The 23,866-nt window shown below is 42.8% G+C and overlaps 2 protein-coding genes across 5 annotated transcripts in view; both read left to right on the forward strand.

The window, feature by feature from the left end:
* The window catches only part of LOC308580936 (uncharacterized protein), a 47,400-nt gene that overhangs the window by 4,324 nt on the left and 19,210 nt on the right, over positions 1–23,866 (forward strand). Inside the window, exon 2 of one of the 3 annotated variants that reach the window (XM_081183258.1) lies at positions 1,636–4,542. The exons of 1 other annotated variant lie outside the window; for it this stretch is intronic. In XM_081183258.1, the coding sequence (XP_081039384.1) occupies positions 1,685–2,839 (1,155 nt within the window). In that variant the 5' untranslated portion in view covers positions 1,636–1,684 and the 3' untranslated portion in view covers positions 2,840–4,542. Of the gene's footprint in view, positions 1–1,635; positions 4,543–15,132; positions 15,260–23,866 lie in introns of those variants that run through there. One more of the 3 variants, XM_081183255.1, reaches the window with a different exon arrangement.
* LOC308580786 (uncharacterized protein) lies at positions 13,451–22,741 on the forward strand. 2 transcript variants are annotated; one of them, XM_081182957.1, is made up of 4 exons: positions 13,451–13,660; positions 15,455–15,553; positions 15,691–15,774; positions 21,066–22,741. In XM_081182957.1, the coding sequence occupies exon 4, from the start codon at positions 21,116–21,118 to the stop codon at positions 22,604–22,606; it is 1,491 nt and encodes a 496-aa protein (XP_081039083.1). In that variant the 5' UTR covers positions 13,451–13,660; positions 15,455–15,553; positions 15,691–15,774; positions 21,066–21,115; the 3' UTR covers positions 22,607–22,741. The 2 variants fall into 2 exon arrangements, with proteins under 2 accessions (XP_081039083.1, XP_081039084.1); XM_081182958.1 differs by lacking the exon at positions 15,455–15,553.

A 23,866-nucleotide genomic window follows, 5' to 3' on the forward strand; every position in this document is an offset into this window, starting at 1 on the left:
TGCAATAATCCAATAATTATTTGTACAAAAACAAAGAGAAAGCAGGAGAAAACGTCTTCCACCACTTCCACAGATTTTTCGCACTTTCCACTGTGTCCCCGTCCCAAGAAAAAGAAGAAATCAAAACCAAGTACCAACAAAACAAAACAAATTCTTCCGCCTCTTGGTGGCTTAATCCAACTTCCACTGCATTATATTCCAGGAGAAAGGAAAAGAGGAAGGTATTCAACTACAATTATAATGTCTTAACAATGAAAAAGGTGAAGTTAAAAGAGAGAGAGAAAATAAATCCATCATGCTCATTAACCAAAAGGGGGAGGGTGTCCCCAAGTCTCTTCCTGTAAATATCTCCTCAAATTTCTTACAGTACCAGACTTTAGCAGTCTTTTTATATTTGTCTCTGCTGGTCTGGCATTTTAACTTGCAAAAATAGCTCCATAAACATATTTTTTACAAATTGCGCAGTTTAAATTAAAATTGAAAGTAAAAGCCGGAAGCTCCTTCTCCAGCATTCTCCTTCAACTCCCAAAGGGTTTCAAAGAAGTTTATTTTCTAGGGATTTCCACCTCCCTTTCAGTAAACCAAACCTTCAGAACTAAAAAAGTATATTATTTTTATTCGCTGTAGGAGATTAGAATCTTACTCCGTTTTGCAGGTAATTTATGCAGTGTAAATCAATCACAGTCGGGGCTGACTTCCTTTTTTATCCCTGCTGTCTTCCGAATCTTTTCTCAATTAAAATTTTCCACCAACCTTTTGCCAGATTCAGGTTTCTTTTTCTTCGAGAACTGGCCGCTGTGCAGGATAGACTCGAGACTTCAATCCTCCGAGTAGTTGATGGCGTCCCGCGCTGGCGTCTTGATCTCGCTGCACTTTCCGCTCTCCAAGTGGAGCGTTTTCGGCGCTGGAGAGACGTCCTTATGGTGCTGGTGGCCTCAAAATAATCCTTTTGAGGGCTTGGGGGGGCTGTGGCGCCCTTGCAGACTCTCCCTTTGTTTCGCAAAGAGCTGAACTCTCCCCTAAGGGCTGAGTCCCATCTCTTCTCACCTCTGTGGACCAACTGGAAGTCGATGTTTGATGTTTTACCATGTCTTTAATATTCTGTTGGGAGCTGCCCAGAGGGTTGGAAAACCCAGCCTTATGGATGGGGTTTGAATGATGATATATTATATTAATTAATTAAGGTGAAACATATCTTTATTCCTCTAATTTATCAGTATGAATCTTTTGGCCACATTTAGGAAATGCATAATCCACTTTTGTAATCCAATTGACAAATTACATGCAATTGGTATATTATTCCAAAGGATATTTTCCTCTGAAAGTCTTCCCATTAGAATTCAGCTTTTTCAGTGTCACACATATTTGCTTAACCACCCACCCCAAAGGAGAAAGAAAAGTGAGAGAGTCCTGGACAGATAATTTCTACAACGATCATTCTATATCACAAGAAGGGCATGAGATCAGGTGGTCCATTCCCTGGCCATACTTCCTCAGGGAGACATAGAGAAGAGAGGAGAGAATCTAGGAGATGCTTTTAAATAAAAAAGGTGGTGGTGTTAATTAGGCTCACTTTGTGTTAAGTTCCTTTTCCCTCTTCCGTGAAACCCTAAAATGGTTTTTTTTTCCCCAAAGGAGAAGGCGATCCAAATTTGAGGAGACACCTTCAATTTCATTGAGAATAATGAAGACAAAATGTGCATCATGTTCTTCTGTCTGTGTGCACACTGAGTTTACAATAATGAACTCAACAGAAGATAAACCATCTAAAGCTATGCAGAACTGGAGCAAAACTCATGGGAAACATCAACAAATGCCCAAGGGAGAGAAACCATTTAAATGTGTTGAGTGTGGAAAGAGCTTCAGTCAAAGTGGGAACCTTAGAACACATCAGCGAATTCACACGGGAAAGAAACCATTTAAATGTATGGAATGTAGAAAGAGCTTTGGTCGTAGGGACGCCCTTACAATACATCAGCGAACTCACACAGGGATGAAACCATTTAAATGTATGCAATGTGGAAAGAACTTCAGTCAAAGTGGAAACCTTAGTACACATCAGCAAACTCACACAGGGGAGAAACCATTTAAATGTATGGAATGTGGGAAGAGCTTCAGTCAGAGTGGATACCTCAGAACACATCAGAAAACTCACACAGGGGAGAAACCATTTAAATGTATGGAATGTGGGAAGAGCTTCAGTCAAAGTGGATACCTCAGAACACATCAGAAAACTCACACAGAGGAGAAACCATTTAAATGTATGGAGTGTGAAAAGAGCTTCACTTCAACCAAAAACCTTAGACTGCACCAAAGAACTCACACAGGGGAGAACCCATATAACTGTAGAGAGTGTGGAAAGAGCTTCAGTCAAAGGGGAAATTATAAAAGGCACCAAAGAACACACACAGGGGAGAAACCATTTAAATGTATGGAGTGTGGAAAGAGCTTCAGTATAAATAGAAGCCTTATAATACATCAGCGAACTCACACAGGGGAGAAACCATATAAATGTATGGAGTGTGGAAAGAGCTTCACTTCAACCAAAAACCTTGGACTGCACCAAAGAACTCACACAGGGGAGAACCCATATAACTGTATAGACTGTGGAAAGAGCTTCAGTCAAAGTGGAAATTATAAAAGCCACCAAAGAACACACACAGGGGAGAAACCATTTAAATGTATGGAGTGTGGAAAGAACTTCCGTAATGGTGGAACCCTTAGAAGCCATCTACAGACTCACACAGGGGAGAAACCATTTAAATGTATGGAATGTGGAAAGCTCTTCAGTCAAAGTGGAAACCTTAAGAGACATCGGCGAACTCACACCAGAGAATAACCATTGAATTGTAAGGAGTGTGGAAAGAGACTCGGTCAAAGCGGACATTTTAAAGACACCAGAGAACATTCACAGCAGGGGGAAAGCATTTAAATGTGAGGATTGTGTGTGCAAAGAGCTTTACTGATAGTGAGAAATCATTTAAATATATGGAATATGGAAAGAGCTTCAGTCAGTGTGGAAGGAGCTTCAGTTGGAGTGCAGATCTTAATATACATCAGCTGTTAGATGCATAGAGTACATGCGAAATTCTGGTGTCTGCATGTAAATTTGTACCCATGTATTCAAGTAATGAAGGTGATGTCTCACAATAGTAAATGCAATATTGTATGTCATGAACTATTTGCAGAGAGCGTGAACCTGCAATGCTGGTGGTCAATGTTGATGCTCTTTGAGTCGGCTGAAGTTCAGTCTTTGGTAGAGAGAGTTGGAAATGTTGGTGTATCGGGATTGCTAATAGAGCATTGTGGAAATTACAGGGTGAAAGTTGTGATGCTTTGGAAGCAGGGTTTGTTATATTAGTAGTATACAAACAACCGTATAACACATATTGTTGTAATTATACTAAATGAACAAATAAGACACAGAAAGAGTGAGGCCATCTTCTTATGTGCATAAACCCCTTCTGTAGTTTTTATAACAGATACACTAATTGTGTTACAACCCTTCCTCTTACTTGGTTCTCTGAAGCGCACAATGTTCAGATAAAACATTATTTCCAGTGGCAGCAGGAATAGAGGAATGAAGAAAGCAAGGGGTTCCTGGGGTGTCCAGAGGGTGTGTGAAAGAGACTCCCTCCCCCGCTCCTCTAGATGAATAAAAGCAACCCTGGGGGAAGAGAAGGTGGTGGAGAGAGAGAAACATGGCCTTGGGTGGGTGATTCTGTTTGGGGTGCTGTCAATACCTTCTCCAGAGGGGCTCTGGGGCATCCTTTGCTCCTCTCTCCTTCCCAAGGGTCTGTGGCTCCTCCAAGTCCTCCTAGAGAAGGATCCATTAATACGGCTTGGAGGGAAAGAGTGTTCTAAATCAGCTGCTGCAGTTTCTCTTTTGGGGGGGGCTGGATCTGCCTTCTGGATCTGCCCCCACGTTTTCCAACCTCTCAAGTCGAGACTGAACTGGTGTTTCTGTTGTAAAATTAGTTAACCCATTTAGCATATGATAGAATTCGTATAACTTAACCGTGAATGAAATATATGTACCTTTCTTATACCTTCATCTTACTTTCTCTGATGGAAGCTATGTCTCAGTGCTCTGATAATTTCCAGGCTACGTGGACTTCTCAACCCCGACTTCCACCCAATTATCTTTCAAACTATTGCTTAAAACGTTTAGAAATAGAAGATTTATGTAACCGACTCTTCTTCCCTTGAGTCTTCTTCCCAGGCGTTGGGAGCCATTGGAATGGTAAGTTAAGGACTTTCTAAAGGTCTGGTTGTCAGGTTGATGGACAATAAATGAATGAAATGTAAATCCTAAGACAGCAAGACACCAGGATACCCAAAATAATGGACAGAAGAACCATTTTAGCTCCCTGACTGACCTTCCCTTACATGTATAACTTCTATGAGCTAATGCCTGTACCTTTCTCAAAAAATCCCTCTCAAAGTTGTACTAAAATGAACCTCTGGTTTTGAGTCACTGGAGGTATTGCAATAGCATTTCTCTCAATAAACTGGGTCCCTTCTGGACGTTGAATTTTCCTATCTCTTGACTGTGTTTTTCTTTGAGGTGTTATTCCTTCCCCTGGCCATGGGCCATTGAGGGGTAGTTTGGAAGGAAATTCTTACCCCGTATCTTAAAGCCTGGAATAAACTATTTCAAAATGAATAAGGGAGTGTCAGATTTGCCTCTCTTCCTTTCCATCCTGTGAAAGGCCTTGTCTGAAGTGGTTCCTGGTTCCTGGAATTTCCTTTCACAAGGAGCCCAAAACTCTTCCTCTCACAGGCAAACTCCTGCTTTCCCCACCTCTGCTCTTAGAACTGCCCTATCGTGAAACCCAAGGTGATGTAGATACATGGAGATTCCAGGTTCCTGAAGTTTTCCTTACAAAGTGTTGACCTTTAGTAGGTCTGGAGGTTGTGATGAGGGACAGAAATTTCCTACAGTACTTACCTTCATCTTACTTTCTCTGATGGAAGCTATGTCTCAGTGCTCTAATAATTTCTAGGCTACGTGGACTTCTCTTTTTTTTTAATGATATTTATTAAGAATTTTAAAATTACAGGGGAAAAAAGAGAAAAAGAAGGAAAAAACAAAGGAAAAAGAAACAGCAATGAAAAAATACAAATTGATCAAAATCAAAAAACAACAAAACACATAACACATCACAGTCAAAAAGCAAAAATAAACCACAAAATTTTAAAAACAAATCCAATATTCCCAAATCCTTAACTGTCATTACCTTATTTCGTCGACCTCCTCACTCCTCCCTTTTTTGTATTCTAGTTATTAATTATCACAGCAAATCCTTTCCATTTTTCATAATATTCTGTCATTAAATTACCTTAATCTATTTTAACCCTATCTTACTATAAAAGACCCTAAAACTTAAAACATAGATCTTATTTATACCAATTTCTCATAACCATAGCATATTCTTACATAGTTCTTTTAACATTTCTGCTAAAGCCAAATAATTTCGTTCCAACATTTTTCTAAAATTCATCAATTTTACAAAACAATCCTAATAAAGTTTTTTAAAACTTTCTTCCAATCTTCATCCAACGTCCCTTCCTCCTGGTCCTGGGTTTTGTCGGTCCTTTCTATCCCACCCATCTGGTTCATTAACCTGGTAATCTTATGTCCGAGGCCCCTAAGTCTCTTCCATGTCCCTTCCGCAGATCTTCTTCATGTTTATACCTGTACTTTACTTTGTCTCCTGCTCCTTTCACTCATGGAAACTCCAACTTGACAGTATTTTTGTCCCTTCTCAACAGATCAGCCCCTTTTCCATAGACCACACTAAACTCCATGTGGTATTTAAAAACATGTTTCAAGGTCCCTCCAGAGTTAAGGAACCCCACAACCCCAAACATCTCACGGCCCATTGCCAGACTTGAAAAGTCAAAACATCCCTGCATAGGGGGGTCTATCCAACCCCCCATTTCCAATCCAAACAAAACTCTATCTCCAAATCTGGCTTTTTCCAAGTTCATTTGTCAGATCCAACAACTCATGTTCCTGCTGGGCCACAGCTCCCTCCATCTCTGCCACCCGAGGTCCAGCAACAACCTCCTCCCTCATCTGATCTGTCAGAGCACACTCCTGAGTTGGTTCCTGGGTGGGTTCTATATAGATACCCACTACCTGTCCAAAATTTCTGATCGCAACAGTCATCAAGTCCGTCTTCTCATGTAACTGTTCCAATAAGGCACTTGTTTTGCAGAAAGCACGCACCAAAGCTTCTGAGTACATTGTTATGCAAGGTCAGAAGTCTGTTCCCACGATCTTAATCTATTGCAGCTGCGAAGCTCCCCGGCTCAAGTTTAGTAACAGTTTCACAGGCTCCGTCTAGGGGAAGAACTTCTATTTGTATCCATCTCTTCTTTTTTTTAAAAGCAGATCTAACAACAAAGTTTCCTTTTTCAGATATTTTGTCAATATTTGTTCCTTTAAAATGCGAAGGAGAACAATGGAATCACTATGTTTCTCTTCTTTTAACTGTCTGTCAAAGACGTTTGTCTATAGTCAATGAACTTCCCAAAAACGTCAATCCTGACACCCCACTCCCAGGATCAAGACGGTGGGAAATTACTTTTCTTTACACTCTCTTCTGCAAATTTAAACAGTCCGGAAAAATTCCCCCCTCTTCTCCTGCTTCCGAAGGGGGTTCAACAATTTTAGATGGTGAAAGTTAATCCTTTACAAACGATTTTCTGAACTCTAGTTTGCCATGTCTTTGCTTTAATCTATCTACAAGAAACGGATGGCTGACTTCCTGTTTAGACCTTCCCGTTTCAGTGCCAAATTAAGAAGAATTTCTTCATCCAATTGTCCGTTCTACTCACAAGTCGTTGTTTGAAGTCCAATTGTCCAAATTTAACCTACTCACGGGTAGTTGTTTTTGTAGTCAAATTGTCCCAGGAAAAAGGCAGCGCTCTCCGGTAACGGCTGTGCGGCTTCGCTCCACGGAAGAAGCAGTTGACTCTCAGCGCCACGCCACGAGCCCGTAACTGGGTTCCTTTACGAGTTGGGGGGCGCGAAAGGTGCCCGCCAAGTCCCATGGTCACAGGCTTCATCTGCCTGTGATTTTTTGAAGGGTCCCCGCTTCACCGTAGCGGAACAGACCCATTTTCCGTGGAGCCAGTCCCTCCGGATCAGAGGGAATCCGCCATTACCGATGGCGCCACCCCGTGGACTTCTCAACCCCGACTTCCACCTGCTTATCTTTCAAACTATTGTTTAAAACGTTTAGAAATAGAAAATTTATGTAACTGACTCTTCTTCCCTTGAGTCTTCTTCCCATTCGTTGGGAGCCATTGGAATGGTAAGCTAAGGACTTTCTAAAGGTCTGGTTGTCAGGGAGATGGACAATAAATGAATGAAATGTAAATCCTAAGACAGCAAGACACCAGGATACCCAAAATAATGGACAGAAGAACTATTTTAGCTCCCTGACAGACCTTCACTTACATGTATAACTTCTATGAGCTAATGCCTGTACCTTTCTCAAAAAATCCCTCTCAAAGTTGTACTAAAATGAACCTCTGGTTTTGAGTCGCTGGAGGTATTGCAATAGCATTTCTCTCAATAAACTGGGTCCCTTCTGGACGTTGAATTTTCCTATCTCTCGACTGTGTTTTTCTTTGAGGTGTTATTCCTTCCCCTGGCCATGGGCCATTGAGGGGTAGTTTGGAAGGAAATTCTTACCCACTATCTTAAAGCCTGGAATAAACTATTTCAAAAGGAATAAGGGAGTGTCAGATTTCCCTCACTCTCTTTCCATCCTGGGAAAGGCCTTGTCTGAAGTGGTTCCTGGTTCCTGGAATCCCCTTTCACAAGGAGCCCAAAACTCTTCCTCTCACAGGCAAACTCCTGCTTTCCCCACCTCTGCTCTTAGAACTGCCATATTGTGAAACCCAAGGTGATGTAGATACATGGAGATTCCAGGTTCCTGAAGTTTTCCTTACAAAGTATTGACCTTTAGTAGGTCTGGTGGTTGTGATCAGGGACAGAAATTTCCTACAGCTGACCTGTACTGGTTGTTGTCAGGCAGAAGTGTGACGGACGGCAGAGCCGGACCAGAGTCTGGTCATTCAGTCCCCCAGAAATTCCACCAGAGGAATGGAACCTCTCTCTGATTGGACAACAGCACTTTTGGAGGGAAAATAAAAGGAGCCATTTCTGAGGGAGAGAGTTAGGGTTTGATATGAGAGAACATGAAGAGGGATTGTTTTGAGGGAGTTGGGGAGGAGGATAGGATTTGCCTGAGGGAGAACTGGTTTTGGTTTGAGTTGAACACCCTCCCTGAGAGAGGAAAGACCCTCCCAGCCTGGAGAGGGAGACCTGGTTGGGGGTCTGGGGAAGATCTACAAACTGGTGTCCTGGGAGGGCTGACTCTTGAGGCAGGAGAAGCAGATCCTTGGGGGATTCAGATACCCCCTGGGTCTCTTTCCAGTCAGGAGGGGGCAGTTCTTCTAGGGAGAGAAGACCCCCCAAGCCAGTCACAAGGGGGGAGGGGATCCCCTTGGTCTGTTACGCCATTTTGGTATTACCTCAGCAGTGGGGTTGCTTAGAGGGGGGGCTGGGGAAAAGTGCCCCTCGCTCAGGAACCAGGGTATTGATCGGGAAAGGAAGCTGTGCTGTATTTAACTGAAGCACCTTGTCCCAACTAAGTATCAGAAACTGAAGTATAACCTTTTTTTAAGTGAAGAGAGTTTAAGAGAAGCTGTGACTGTAATCCTGTGTTTAAGCCAGAAACATCTTATAGTTTAAGTAAGTTGAGTTCTACCCAGGAGAACACATTTTCTTTTTTCTTTTTTTAAAAAATGATATTTATTGGGAATTTAAAGTTACAGAAAAGAGAAAAGAAAGAAAAGCAAAGAGAAAAGAGATTAAACAATACAAATCAATAATAAATAAATAAATAAAAGGTACCAAACATACCATACAGCAAAATCAAAAACAAGAACAAAAAATAAATTTAAAAACAAATCCAATATTCCCATACCCTTATCTTCATTAACTTATTTCCTTGACCTCCTCACACCTCCCTTTTTTGTATTCTAATTATTAATTATCTCAGCAAATCCTTTCCATCTTTCACTGTATTCTGTCCTTTAGTTGTCTTAATTTATTTTAGCCTTATCTTACCATAAAAAACCCTAAAACTTATAAACTTATTTATACATAACTCCTTATAACATTTCTACTAAATCCTAATAGTTTCATTCCAAGATTTTCCTAACAGTCGTTAATTTTGCAATATTTCTCTAAATGAATTTTTAAACTTTCTGCCAATCTTCATCCACCGTCTCTTCTTCCTGGTCTCGTGTTCTGTCAGTACTTTCTATCTGTTCCATCTAGTCCATCAACCTGGTGATCTTATGTCCGAGGCTCTTAACTCTTTTCAATGTCCCTTCTGCAGATCTTCATAATTGTACCTACACTTTACTTTGTCTTCTGCTGGTCTTGTTCTTAATTTCCTTCCTTTGTCTCTGAGGAGTAGATCTCGGGGGAAAAACCTAAGAGTGTCTTTATCCCTTCTCGGCCGGTCAGCCCGTTCTCCATGGTTAGCACTAAAATCCAAAAATATTCCAAAACATACTTCAATGCCACTCCAAAGTTGAGTGCCTCGACCACTCCAATCTCCTCCTGGCCCAAAACCAAATCCCAAAGGTCAGAGCATCCCTGCATAGGAGGATCTGACCAACTTGCCATCTCCAGTCCCGACAGGACTCCGTCTCTCCAAGTCTGCCTCACTCCAGATTCAGTCCTCAGAAACGACAGCTGATGCTCCTGCCGGGCCGCATCTCTCTCAACTTGCATTACTTGAGGTTCAACAACAACCTCCTCCTTTGTCTTCTCCGCAACTTGCCCTGTCAGGGCAGATTCCTGGGTCAGTTGTTGAGCAGGTTCTATCTCAGTGGTCACTGTTTGACCGAAATTATCAATTGCAGTAGTCATCAAATCCATCTTCATATGAAGCTGCTCCAACAAAGCACTTGTCCTGCACAAAGCAGACACTAAGGTTTCCTGTGTCAACATTCTTTTCCAAGGTCAGAGCCTGTTTCTCACGCTCTCTAATATCTACAGCTGTAGAGTTCCCCAGGTCCACTCCAACAACAGTTCAAAAGCTCCCTCTAGAGGAAACAATTTCTATTTGTATCCATCCTTTTACAAGCAGATCCAGCAACAAAATTGCTTTCGTTTTTCAAATCTTTGTTCCTTTTTAGTGCAAAAGGAAACATTGGAATCAATATGTTTCTCTTATTTAACTATCTGTCAACATGCGTTATTATTCACAGTCAATGAACTTTCCCCAAACGTCTATCTTTGACAGCCCGTTCCCAGGTTCAAGACGATAGAAATTTATCTTTCTTTACTCCCTCTCCTGCAGGCTTGAACAATTTAAGATTCCCCCCCCCTCTTCTCCTGCTTCCAAGGGGGGTTTGTAGTTTTAACCTATGGAAATTTAGTCCTTTACAGATGACTTTCCAGACTTTAGCTTGTGATGTCTTTGCTTCAAGCTGTTTACAAAAGCGGAAGGCAGACTTCCTGTGTAGACCTTCCCGCTCCGGTGCCAAATTACGAAGTTTAATAATCCAATTTTCCGTTCTACTCACGGGTACTTGTTTAGAGTCCAATTGTCCACAGGAAAAAAGTCAGCGCTCTCCGACAACAGCAATGCGGCTTCACTCTGTGAAAAGGGCAATTGATTTGAAGCACCGCGCCGCTCACCCCATGTTGCTCCGGATCCCTGTGGTCAGGTTTCACCGCGAGTAGGGGAGGCGCTAAAGGTGCCAGCCAAATCCCAGGTCCACAGGCTTCTCCCACCTGTGGTTTTTGATGGGTCTCCGCCTCGCCGTGGCGGTCCAGACCCTGATTTTCACGGAGAGGGTTCCTCTAGATCAGAGGAAGCCCGCCATTACCGGTGGCGCTAGTCAGGAGAACACATTTCCTGACCCACTTTCTTTCAAAAACTTATTTTTATTAAAAAAACTCTCCTTGTTGTTTGTTCAGCTTCTGCCTGGGACGATATTCACTCACTACAAGATAAATTGTGGTAAATTGTATAGATTTTTGTAGTTTGTATACAGTGAGATGTGCACACTGTTTAATAGAGTGCAGTTAGCGGGTGAGTCCAGTTTTATTTATTTATTAAAGTTCTTTTGTTACATCGGTAAACATCATATTACATCACAAGGCTTATTATACTGTAATTTTTAGCATGTATACAAAGTTTATATCCTTAGAGGGGGGGGGGAATCACAAGGACAAAAAACTATTCCAAAATCATATATATACTAACACTTTGGACATCCTGTCTATCCCATTGTATATTCCTTTTTTACAAATTAATATACTCATATTATTGTATATTTCTTTACATTTTTTCTAATACCTTCCTATATCAATATGTACCCTTGATCTTATTTCTCAACTCAGTCTCCAACGTCAATCGAATGCTGAATTTTGGACATTTCCATATGTGAGAACCCACAGTTCACGTCACACAAGGAGCCGCTTTTTTAAATGTTTTCTGGTGATACTAATTCAATCTGTCCTCTACCCACCAGAACCATAAAACGGTGGAGCTCGAAGGGACCCCCAGGGTCATCTAGTCCAACCCCTCCGCAATGCGGGGGCGCAAAGAAAGCATCTGCCAAATACAGGGGCCCACCCTGTTTCCCCACCTGGAGTCCTCCCCCCTTCTCAAGGGACACCCATTTCTGTGACCCCCAAAGAGCTCTCCCCCCACCCTGGGTTCGTGGGGGGCCGTTGCAGGGACCTCAAAGGCCTTGGGTCCCATGGTTTCCTTTCCACCCACCCAGGGGATCCTCCCATTCATCTCTCAGCCCCCCAACACCCTTCTCTGCACCCCCAGTTGCCCCAGAGCCTCCCCTTCACCCAAAGGACTCGCCACCCAAAACAAGCGGAAAGAGGATAGGAGACCAGACGGAGAGAGGGGCCTTTTCCGGGCCGCTCTAGGCAGCCGGGCTCTCTCTCCCCTTAAACCTTACATTGCCTCGCTGCTCGGGAATTTCTGCCAGTAGAGAAAGAGGTTTCCTAGTAGTGATGTATGAAAGTGAGAGCTGGGCCACAAAGAAGGCTGATCGCAGAATAATAATAATAATAATAATAATAATAATAATAATAATAATTTATTATTTATACCCCACCCATCTGGCTGGGTTTCCCCAGCCACTCTGGGCGGCTTCCAAAATAATATTAAAATACTGTGATACATCAAACATTAAAAGCTTCCCTAAACAGGGCTGCCTTCAGATGTCTTCTAAAAGTCTGGTAGTTGTTGTTCTCTTTGACATCTGGTGGGAGGGTGTTCCACAGGGAGGGCACCACTACCGAGAAGGCCCTCTGCCTGGTTCCCTGTAACTTGGCTTCTCGCAGTGAGGGAACTGCCAGAAGGCCCTCGGTGCTGGACCTCAGTGTCCGGGTAGAACGATGGAAGAATTGATGCTTTTGAATTCTGGTGCTGGAGGAGACTCTTGAGAGTCCCATGGACTGCAAGAAGAACAAACCTATCCATTCTTAAGGAAATCAGCCCTGCGTGCTCACTGGAAGGACAGATCGTGAAGCTGAGGCTCCAATACTTTGGCCACCTCATGAGAAGAGAAGACTCCCTGGAAAAGACCCTGATGTTGGGAAAGATGGAGGGCACAAGGAGAAGGGGACGGCAGAGGACGAGATGGTTGGATAGTGTCTTCAAAGCTACCAGCATGAGTGTGACCAAACTGCGGGAGGCAGTGGAGGACAGAAGTGCCTGGCGTGCTCTGGTCCATGGGGTCAATAAGAGTCGGACACGACTAAACGACTAAATAACAACAACAACAGAGAAAGTGGGCAAGGCACCGGAAAGGATCTGGATCCCGCTGTGGGATCTCACCAGATTCAGGACGCGGCAACGCTCGGCTAGGACCCAGATCCCTTAGGGGCGGAAGGTGGGAGAGCTCAGTGGGTACAGTATGAGGCTCTTCCTTTCAGAGCTGCAGGATTGTGATCCACGTGAGGCAAAAGAGCCCTGCATTATCGACTGGTGGTTAATCATACATATGCAGAGTTGCCAGGGACCCCCAAGGGTCATCTAGTCCAACCCCCTGCAAGGCTGGAAACTCTAATTTGGGACTAGGCAAACTAAAACTGGTACTGTAAAGGCGTGGTGGGAGTTCGTACAGTATTCTCTGGGCATGTGCAGAGTTTGCTGCTCTTCCTGTAAAGCAGAGGCAGGGAAGCAGTGGCCAAAGAACCGCCCTGCAGGCTTGGTGTAAGCGCAGAAAAGGGGCCTTGCGGTCTGAGATGCAGGATCCCAGAGGAACTGAGCAGGGAAGAACAGCCCCCCCATAGAGAAGAACAGCCCCCCCTTCTATCCTAGAGAGGAGAGAGATAGAGAGGCCTCCCATGCAACCCCTGGGGAAATCCTCAGCGCAGGTTCCCATCCGAGCACCGGCAGGGGCTGCTCTGCCCCATAGCTCTATGGGCCGGACTTTTCCTGGCAGGCGGGGAAAAGGAGCATCGGGAGGGGCTTGAGAAAGGGGGGGGGCGTCGCTGGACCAACTCCTCCCGCCCTGCTCTTTCTATTGCAGGAAAAGACATCGGAAGAGCGAGCAAGGGAGGCGGAGGGGCAGAAGAGAGGACAAAGGGGTAAAGATGCAGGGATGGGGAAGGTGAAATGGGGAGGGGGGAAAGGACAAAGACCCCTCCATATCTCCTCACCTCCCCCCAAAAGCGCCTTTACTGGGGCCCATCAGGAGGGTCTGGATCCATGCAATCCCGCTGCGAAGTGGGGACCCAAGACCTGCAGGACTTGCATGGCTCGATCTCCTTTGGAGCCCCTCCCCCACAAAAGATCACCCCCCCATAAAAACACTATGGGGCATGCACAAGGGCGGGGGTGCAGGGGTCCTTTCTACAGAGGAAGCCCCTGCCGGGTTTCCGTGGCGCCTTCTCCTTGGAAGCACCCTCGCCACGCGCATTTGGGGGCGAGGGGTGAGCGGAGCCAAGGGGGGTTTCTGGGCGCAGGGGCGTCTCAGGGACGGAGGGAGGAGGGCATAGGAAGTTGGAGAGCTGGGGGATCAATGGAAGCATCCTTGGCGTGGGAGGGGGGAACCCTGCGGGGGAGGGGGGAGAGAGAGACCCGTGGCCTTTTGGAAGAGATGTCTCCATCTTGGGCGCTGGGGGGGGGGGAATCTCCAGAGGGGCTGCCTTGGCTTTTCCCTTCCCGGCAAGAATTCTTGGGACAGGGAGGGATCCTTGAAAAGGGGGGGGTCCCATTTCCCCACCCAGTTCTTTCCAGGATGCTTCTTTCTCCCAAGTCCAGCCACTGGAGAGAAAAGGCAGGAAGATCCTGGGAGAAACCCCCTCCCTTAAGTTACCGGAAACTTCCTCCCTCCCTCAGGCTTCGAGTTTATTGCAGGGGGGGGGTCCCGTGTGGGTGGTCCTGGCCCACCTCTGTGCTGGCTCCAGGAGGTCCAGATTTCCAGAGGGCAGACCTGCTGGGCAGAGCAACCCCCTGGCCAGGTCAGCTGCCTGAGAGCTCCAGGGAGGGCAGAAGAGAAAAGCCAGGAACGCCATTTCGGAAGGGATCTTCCTTTCTTCTTCCCTTTCTCCTCCTTTGTCTCCTGTCTCCGCTTTCCTCTCTTCTCTTCCTGCGGCCTTTTCACTCTCTGTGGAGGGGGAGACCATCAGATTCAGAGAAACAAGGGTTGTCCTGGGGGTTGGGACACCCCCACCCAAATGTCCAGAATCCTCCTGTCTCTCCTTCCCCTCCTTCTCCCTTCTCTTACTCTTCCTCCCTTACCTGGGCTTTCTTCTCTTCTCTACCTGGACTACCTTACAGGGACCTTTAGGAAGTTCTCCAGAGTAACTGTGGGACCACTGAGTTCCTTTATCCTAAGAAGTTGTCTTCCTTATTATTCCTGTTCTGTTGTTCTTACTATACAGTTACCTGCTTAAGCACAAATTGAGCTAGCGAGAGGGTCGTCTTGCCCATCTCGAAAGTTTCGATTTCTGTTCTCATCCTGAAGCAAAGTTCTTAACCAGATGTACTATTTCTGGGTTAGAGGAGTCTGCAACCTGAAGCGTCTGTAACCCGAGGTACCACTGTACAGCAATCCAAAAATATAGGTGGAGGGTGCTATGAAAATGCTTTCGGGATTCATATATCATTGATATATTGGTGGGCTTCAAGGGTAAAGGACCCAATATCATGATAGACAATGTCCATTGCTGGAGGATTTACGTGTAGGTATCTGAATAACAATAATAGTTCATTTATATGCCGCCCATCTGACTGGGTTGCAGGACAGGGATTGCCAGTATTACAAGCAAGGTGTGTCAATTTGCCAATCTTACAAACTGTGCAAGAGAGTAAGTGGGTGGGGTTATAGTTTATAAGAATCCTGTGATTTTGTCCACCTGTAACTTTCCTTGCTACAGTTTCTGAAGTAAACCTGCAAAATCTACAAAGAGACTCACAGGTTAATGGTGAAATGAGTTTATTTGTCTACATCATCGGACTGCTGCCCACAAAAACAAGTGCCATCCTATCTTTATTAGCATATCTTTTAATTGGCTGACAGATACCTTTGGCTTTGCTTCTAAAGATGAATATTTTTGAATACTTTTAACAGTCACATAGGACATCAATAACACTTCTGTTTTATTTATTCCAGTTAGGGGAGACTCTGATACACCAGTCTGAGCTCATCTCCATTGAAACAGAAAATCACGGAGACGTGTCCTGGAGAAATTGAGAGGTCTGTACTTTTCTGTGAGACTGTATCTTTTTGTGTCTCATTTCAGTATGTGGGAACATAGAACGAGCCCTTCCAGGTCAGTAGGTTATTAAGGAATTGTAGTATTTTGGGTCCAATAAGATCTGTAGGATATTAAGGACTTGTAGTTTTCTGCTCATAATTCACTGACTACTTGGGTCCAGCATCATTTCGCCAAACTGGCCTCTCCGCAGAGTTCACACAAACAGCAGCATTCAGAGCGTAGGAAAGCAAAGGACGAAGAATAGCTATAAATCCACATGACATTCCAGACTTCAAGTGGAATGGCTTAGTCCTGGTCAATCACATCTGAATGGTTGCAAATAAGTATTTCCTTAGCACTTGTTATTGGTTCTTCAATTGTTATTACCAAGTCATCCACAAAGGCTTTATATTCTTTCCTTCTGACTGATAATCCTTTAATTCCTTCTGCTAAGCCTATATTATTCAGGAGAACGTCCAGAACCGTTATGAATAACAATGGTGATACTGGACACCCTTGTCTTGTCCCTTTTGTAATTTCAATATTTTCTGTTAATACATTATTTACAGTAAGTTTCGCCTTTTGTCTTGAATATATTGCTTTTATACTTCTCATAAACAATTGACCCATTTGCATCATTTCTAAGTTTTTAATCTTAAATTCCCAAGATATTTTATCAAAGGCCTTTTCAGCATCCACAAATATTATGGCTGCCTGCTTTTCATTCCTGGCTGTCAAGTACTGAATAATATTCACAATATTCCTTATATTGTCCTTCATCTGGCGGCCAGGAAAAAGCCTTAATATTAGCAAATAGTTCATAATCACTGTTCAACAAAGAAATGGGCCTGTAGATTTTAACCTGTAATAAGTCTGAGTCTGGTTTGGGTATCAGTGTAATATATGCTTCTTTCCAAGTCTTTGGTATTTCTCCTTTTTTCGAAATATTGTTCATCTCTTCCTCCAATGGTGCCAGTAGGGTCTAGCTGAATTTTTTATAATATTTAATAACAATAACAACTATTTATTACGTATACCCCGCCCATCTGGCTGGGCTTCCCCAGCCACTCTGGGCAGCTTCCAACAAAATATTAAAATACGGTAATGCATCAAACATTAAAAGCTTACCTAAACAGAGCTGCTGTCAGATGTCTTCTAAAGGTCTGGTACTTATTGTTTTCTTTGACAACTGGTGGGAGGGTGTTCCATAGAACGAGTGCCACTACCAAGAAGGCCCTCTGCCTAGTTCCTTGTAACTTGGCGTCTTGCAGCGAGGCAACCGCCCGAAGGCCCTTGGTGCTGGACCTCAGTGTCCGGCTAGAACGATGAGGGTGGAGACGCTGCTTCAGATATACTGGACCAAGGCCATTTAGGGCTTTAAAGGTCAGCACCAACACTTTGAACTGTGCTTGGAAACGTACTGGGAGCCAATGTAGGTCTTTCAAGACCAGAGTTATATGGTCTCGGCGGCCGCTCCCAGTCACCAGTCTAGCTGCCGCATTCTGGATTAGTTGTAGTTTCTGGGTCACCTTCAAAGGTAGCCCCACATAGAGCGCATTGCAGTAGTCCAAGCGAGAGATAACCAGAGCATGCACCCCTCTGGCGAGGCAGTCTGTGGGCAGATAGGTTCTCAGCCTGCGTACCAGATGGAGCTGATAAACAGCTGCCCTGGACACAGAAATGACCTGCGCCTCCATGGACAGCTGTGTGTCCAAAATGACTCCCAGGCTGCGCACCTGGTCCTTCAGGGGCACAGTTACCCCATTCAGGGCCAGGGAGTCATCCACACCCACCTGCCTCCTGTCCCCTAAAAACGGTACTTCTGTCTTGCAGTAACTCCATCCAGTCCTGGTGCTTTTCCTGATTTTAAGTCCTTTATTGCTCTCTAAATTTCTTCCACTTCTATTAATTCATTCAGTCTGTCTTTCTTTTCTGTTGGGATTTGTTGCACTCCATTCTTCTTTAAAAATTCTTCTACTTTGACTATGTTCTCTTTTCCAGCTTTTTTATACAATTGTCTATAGAAATTTACAAATCATTTTCTTATTTCTTTCAGATTCTCTATTTCTTTCTCTCCAATTTTAATTTTATATATGTATTTTGAGATTTTCTTTTATTTATCTGCCATGCTAGCCATTTTCCTGATTTATTTGCGTTTTCAAAGTTCTTTTGTTTCATCTTTTTAATTTTCCATTCTACTTCCTGATTCACAATTGTTGAAAATTGACTTTGTAATATCTTAATATTTTGATTAATCATTATATCATTTGGGTTTTTAGCTAGTTTGTTTTCCATTTTCCATTATCTCATTTAAAATTTCCATTTTTTTCTTTTCTCAGAAAGTTTTGGGTAGTTTCCCTTCTTTTGATTCTATTCTCTTTCTCATTCTATCAATTTCCAATGAAACTACCCCCTTCAGGTCCCCCATAAATATTTTTTGATCCACAAAGTCAAATGATTTCTCTTCCAACTTTCTATAAAATTCAGTCTTACTGCCATTTGGTGCATAAATCATAGAATCATAGAATCATAGAATCATAGAGTTGGAAGAGACCACAAGGGCCATCGAGTCCAACCCCCTGCCAAGCAGGACAATTATCAGTTTTCCTCCCTTCTTTGTCCTTAAATATTTGTCTCACTTCAATTTTTTATATATACAACACCACCCCTCTCTTTTTACTCCTGTCTGATGAAATAAATTCACTTCCTGATTTCTTTTTTACCAAAATTCTTCCTATTTTTTGGCAACATGAGTCTCTTGTGAACAAATACATAAGTTTTTTTAATAGAATATTTTCAAATTTGTTTCTTTTAGTTTTGTTCTTCAAACCATTAACATTCTATGTTTTAATGCCATTTTGTTTTTGTTACTATTTATTCATGAAATAGAGTCTTTTAAACTTGTCCTTCCTCTTCTTCTCTTAATTTATGTTCTTCTTGGTCTATGGTATCTGTTCTGGCTGCTGCTGCAGCTACTGCCCCTTCTTCCTCTTTATCCAGTTCCCTGTACCTTCGGAGGAAATTTTTTACTTCATCTATCTTTTTCAGGTTAAATTTCTTTTCCTTGTAGTAGAATGAGACTCCTTCCAGATACTCCCATTTAAAATCTATATTGTTTTTTCTCAGCACTTGTGTCAGAGGTTTATATCTGTCGCGTCTTTTCAGCAAACGAAGTGAAATGTCCTTAAATATGATTATCATTGCGCCATCAATATAGAGCTTCTTTTCTCTATTTTTTTAGCAAAATTAAATTTCTCATCTTATCTTTAAATATAATCAAACAACTTCCTGGAAACTTTCCATTTTTTTAATTTAACTTTTATCCTAAATGCATTCAATACTGTTTTGGCAAATTCATCTTTTTCAATTCCTACTCATTTTGCAATTTCAATAATCAATTTTTCTAAAATATTCTCCTGCTGTTTCTGGGAGAGATCTGATTCTCAAATTTGTCTCTCTTTGCATCACATTGCACCCTACAATTCCTCCTGTTCCTTATTCAGCTCTGACACTGCACTTTTATTTTTCTCATCCTTCTTTTTTAAATCCCTTACTTCTCGTTGCATACGTTTCAATCCTTCCTCTAAATTTTTCTCATTTGTTTAATTTCTTTAATATTCTGTTACAAAAACAGTCTTGCAACATCTCCTTTCCCTTCCATTTCTTGCTTTGACCCTCTCCGGGTCCCTCCTGGTGTTGCCCCCTCCCCTCCTTTTTTCTGTGTTGATGTCATTCTTAAACTGTTATTTCCTCTTTCACCACTAAGTGGCCCTTTCACCTCCAACCAGTTCTATATCAAATGTATATAGCCGAGAGGGGGACAAAGGGTAAATGCTGCAGTAATCCAGTAATTATTTGTACAAAAAAAAAAGAGAAAGCAAGAGAAAACGTCTTCCGCCACTTGGTTGGCTAATCCACAGATTTCCACTGTATCCCCGTCCCAAGAGCAAAAAGAAATCAAAACCATGTCCCAACGAAACCAAATTATTCTGCCTCTTGGTGGCTTAATCCAACTTCCACTGCATTATATTCCAGGAGAAAGGAAAAGAGGAAGGTATTCACTACAATTATAATGTCTTAACAATGAAAAAGGTGAAGTTAAAAGAGAGAAAATAAATAAATCCACCATGCTCAGCAACCAAAAGGGGGGAGGGATGTCAACCAAGTCTCTTCCTGTAAATATCTTTTCAATTTTCTTACAGTACCAGACTTTGCAGTCTTTTTATATTTGTCTCTTCTGGTCTGGTATTTTAACTCACAAGAATAGCTCCATAAACATATGTTTCTTCAAATTGCGAAGTTTCAATTAAAATCAAAAGTAAAAGCCAGAAGCTCCTTCTCCAGCGGTCTTCAACTCCCAAAGGGATTCAAATAAGTTTATTTTTTAGGGATTTCCACCTCCCTTTCAGTAAACCAAATCTTCAAAACTAAAAGAGTATATTTATTTATTATTATTATTATTATTATTTTATTATTTTTATTCACTGTAAGAGATTAGAATCTTACTCCGTTTTCGCAGCACTTTCCGCTGCCCAAGGGGGGGCATTTTCGGTGGTGGAGAGACCTCCTTATAGTGCTGTTGGCCTCAAAATAATCCTTTTGAGTGTTTTGGGGGGGGGCTGCAGCGCCCTTGCAGACTCCCCCTTTGTCTCGCAAAGAGCTGAACTCTCCCCTAAGGGCTGAGTCCCGTCTCTTCTCAGCTCTGCGGACCAACCGGAAGTCACTGTTTGATGTTTAATCATGTTTTAATATTCCGTTGGGAGCTGCCCAGAGGGCTTGGGAAACCCAGCCGGATGGCTGGGGTTTGAATAACATATTATAATTAATTAATTGATTAATTAAGTTGGAGCATATTTTCCCCCTTTAATTTATAGTATCATTCTCTTGGCCACATTTAGGAAAGACATAATCCACTTTTGTAATCCAATTGACAGCTTACATGCAATTGGTATATTATTCCAAAGGATATTTTCTTCTGACATTTTTCCCGTTAGAATTCAGCTTTTTCAGTGTCACACATATTTGCTTAGCCACCCACCCAAAGGAGAAAGGAAAGTGAGAGAGTCCTGGACAGATAATTTCCACGAGGATAGTTCTATATTACAAGAAGGGCATGAGATCAGGTGGTCCATTCCCTGGCCATACTTCTTCAGAGAGACATAGAGAAGAGAGGAGAGAATCTAGGAGATGCTTTTAAAAAAAAGACGGTGGTGTTAATTAGACTCACTTTGTGTTAAGTTCCTTTTCCCTCTACCGTGAAACCCTAAAATGATTTTCTTTTCTCCCAAAGGAGAAGGTGATCCAAATTCTGAGGAGACACCTTCAATTTCATTGAGAATAATGAAGGCAAAGTCTGTCAGTGTGTACACTGAGTTTAAAATAATGAACTCAACAGAAGAGAAACCATCTACAGCTATGCAGTGCAAAAAGAGCTTGAACTGGAGCAAAACTCTTAGGAAAAATCAACAAACTCGTAAGGGAGGGAAACCAATTAAATGTATGGAGTGTGGAAAGAGCTTTAGTCAGCATGGAGCACTTAGAATCCATCAAAGAATTCACACAAGGGAGAAACCATTTAAATGTGTTGAGTGTGGAAAGAGCTTCAGTCAAAGTGGACACCTTAGAACACATCAGCGAATTCACACAGGAGAAAAACCATTCAAATGTATGGAGTGTGGAAAGAGCTTTGTTCATAATGGAAGCCTAAGAACACATCAGCGAACTCATACAGGGGAGAAACCATTTAAATGTAGGGAGTGTGGAAAAAGCTTCAATCAAAGTGAATATCTTAGACTGCACCAAAGAACTCACACAGGGGAGAAACCATTTAAATGTGTTGAGTGTGGAAAGAGCTTCAGTCAAAGTGGAAATTATAGAATACATCAGAAAACTCACACAGGGGAGAAACCATTTAAATGTATGGAATGTGGAAAGAGCTATGGTCGTAGGGACGCCCTTACAATACATCAGCGAACTCACACAGGGATGAAACCATTTAAATGTATGGAATGTGGAAAAAACTTTAGTCAAAGTGCAAACCTTAGAACACATCAGAAAACTCACACAGGGGAGAAACCATTCCACTGTATGGAGTGTGGAAAGAGCTTCCATCAAAGTGGGCCCCTTCGAATACATCAGCAAACTCACACAGGGGAGAAACCATTTAAATGTATGGAATGTGGAAAGAGCTTCAGTCAAAGTGGAAACCTTAGTACACATCTGAAAACTCACACAGGGGAGAAATCATTTAAATGTATGGAGTGTGGAAAGAGCTTCAATCAAAGTGGATACCTTAGACTGCACCAAAGAACTCACACAGGGGAGAACCCATATAACTGTAAAGAGTGTGGAAAGAGCTTCAGTCAAAGTGGAAATTATAAAAGCCACCAAAGAACTCACACAGGGGAGAAGCCATTTAAATGTATGGAGTGTGGAAAGAGTTTTCGTCATAGTCTAACCTTTAGAATACATCAGCGAACTCACACAGGGGAGAAACCATATAAATGTATAGTGTGTGGAAAGAGCTTCATTTCAACCCAAAACCTTGGACTGCACCAAAGAACTCACACAGGGGAGAACCCATATAACTGTATAGACTGTGGAAAGAGCTTCAGTCAAACTGGAAATTATAAAAGCCACCAAAGAACACACACAGGGGAGAAACCATTTAAATGTATGGAGTGTGGAAAGAACTTCCGTAATGGTGGAACCCTTAGAAGCCATCTACAGACTCACACAAAGGAGAAACCATTTAAATGTATGGAATGTGGAAAAAGCTTCAGTCAAAGTGGAAACCTTAAGAGACATCAGCGAACTCACACCAGAGAATAACCATTGAATTGTAAGGATTGTGGAAAGAGCCTCGGTAAAAGTGGACATTTTAAAGACACCAGAGAACTTTCACAGCAGGGGGGAAAGCATTTAAATGTGAGGATTGTGTGTGCAAAGAGCTTTACTGATAGTGAAGCACATCAACAGACATACATCAGTGAGAAATCATTTAAATATATGGAGTGTTTAAAGAGCTTCGGTCAGAGTGCAAAACTGTAGTGAACTTGCATGGGAAGAAACCATTTAAATGCATGGAGTGTGGAAGGAGCTTCAGTAGGAGTGCAGATCTTAATATACATCAGCCGTTAGATACATAGAATATATGTGAAGTTCTGGTGTCTGCATGTAAATTTGTACCCATGTATTCAAGTAATGAAAGTGATGTCTCACAATAGTAAATGCAATATCATATGTCATGAACTGTTTGCAGAGAGCGTGAACCTGCAATGCTGGTGGTCAATGTTGATGCTCTTTGAGTCGGCTGAAGTTCAGTCTTTGGTAGAGAGAGTTGGAAATGTTGGTGTTTTGGGGTTGCTAATAGAGCAAAATATGGTCTGAAGCTCAACATCAAAAAAACGAAGATCATGGCCACTGGGCCCATCACCTCCTGGCAAATAGAAGGGGAAGAAATGGAGGCAGTGAGAGATTTTACCTTCTTGGGCTCCATGATCAGTGCAGATGGTGACAGCAGTCACGAAATTTAAAGACGCCTGCTCCTTGGGAGAAAGGCGATGGCAAACCTAGACAACATCTTAAAAAGCAGAGACATCACCTTGCCAACAAAGGTCCGTATAGTAAAAGCCATGGTTTTCCCAGTAGTGATGTATGGAAGTGAGAGCTGGACCATAAAGAAGGCTGATCGCCGAAGAATTGATGCTTTTGAATTATGGTGCTGGAGGAGACTCTTGAGAGTCCCATGGACTGCAAGAAGATCAAACCTCTCCATTCTGAAGGAAATCAGCCCTGAGCGCTCACTGGAAGGACAGATCGTGAAGCTGAGGCTCCAATACTTTGGCCACCTCATGAGAAGAGAAGACTCCCTGGAAAAGACCCTGATGTTGGGAAAGATGGAGGGCACAAGGAGAAGGGGACGACAGAGAATGAGATGGTTGGATGGTGTTCTTGAAGCTACCAGCATGAGTTTGATCAAACTGCGGGAGGCAGTGGAGGACAGAAGTGCCTGGCGTGCTCTGGTCCATGGGGTCACGAAGAGTCGGACACGACTAAACGACTAAACAAAATAGAGCATTGTGGAAATTA

The sequence above is a fragment of the Podarcis bocagei genome (genome assembly GCF_964188305.1).
Source record: "Podarcis bocagei genome assembly, chromosome: 2".
NCBI classification, from domain to species: Eukaryota; Metazoa; Chordata; class Lepidosauria; order Squamata; family Lacertidae; genus Podarcis; species Podarcis bocagei.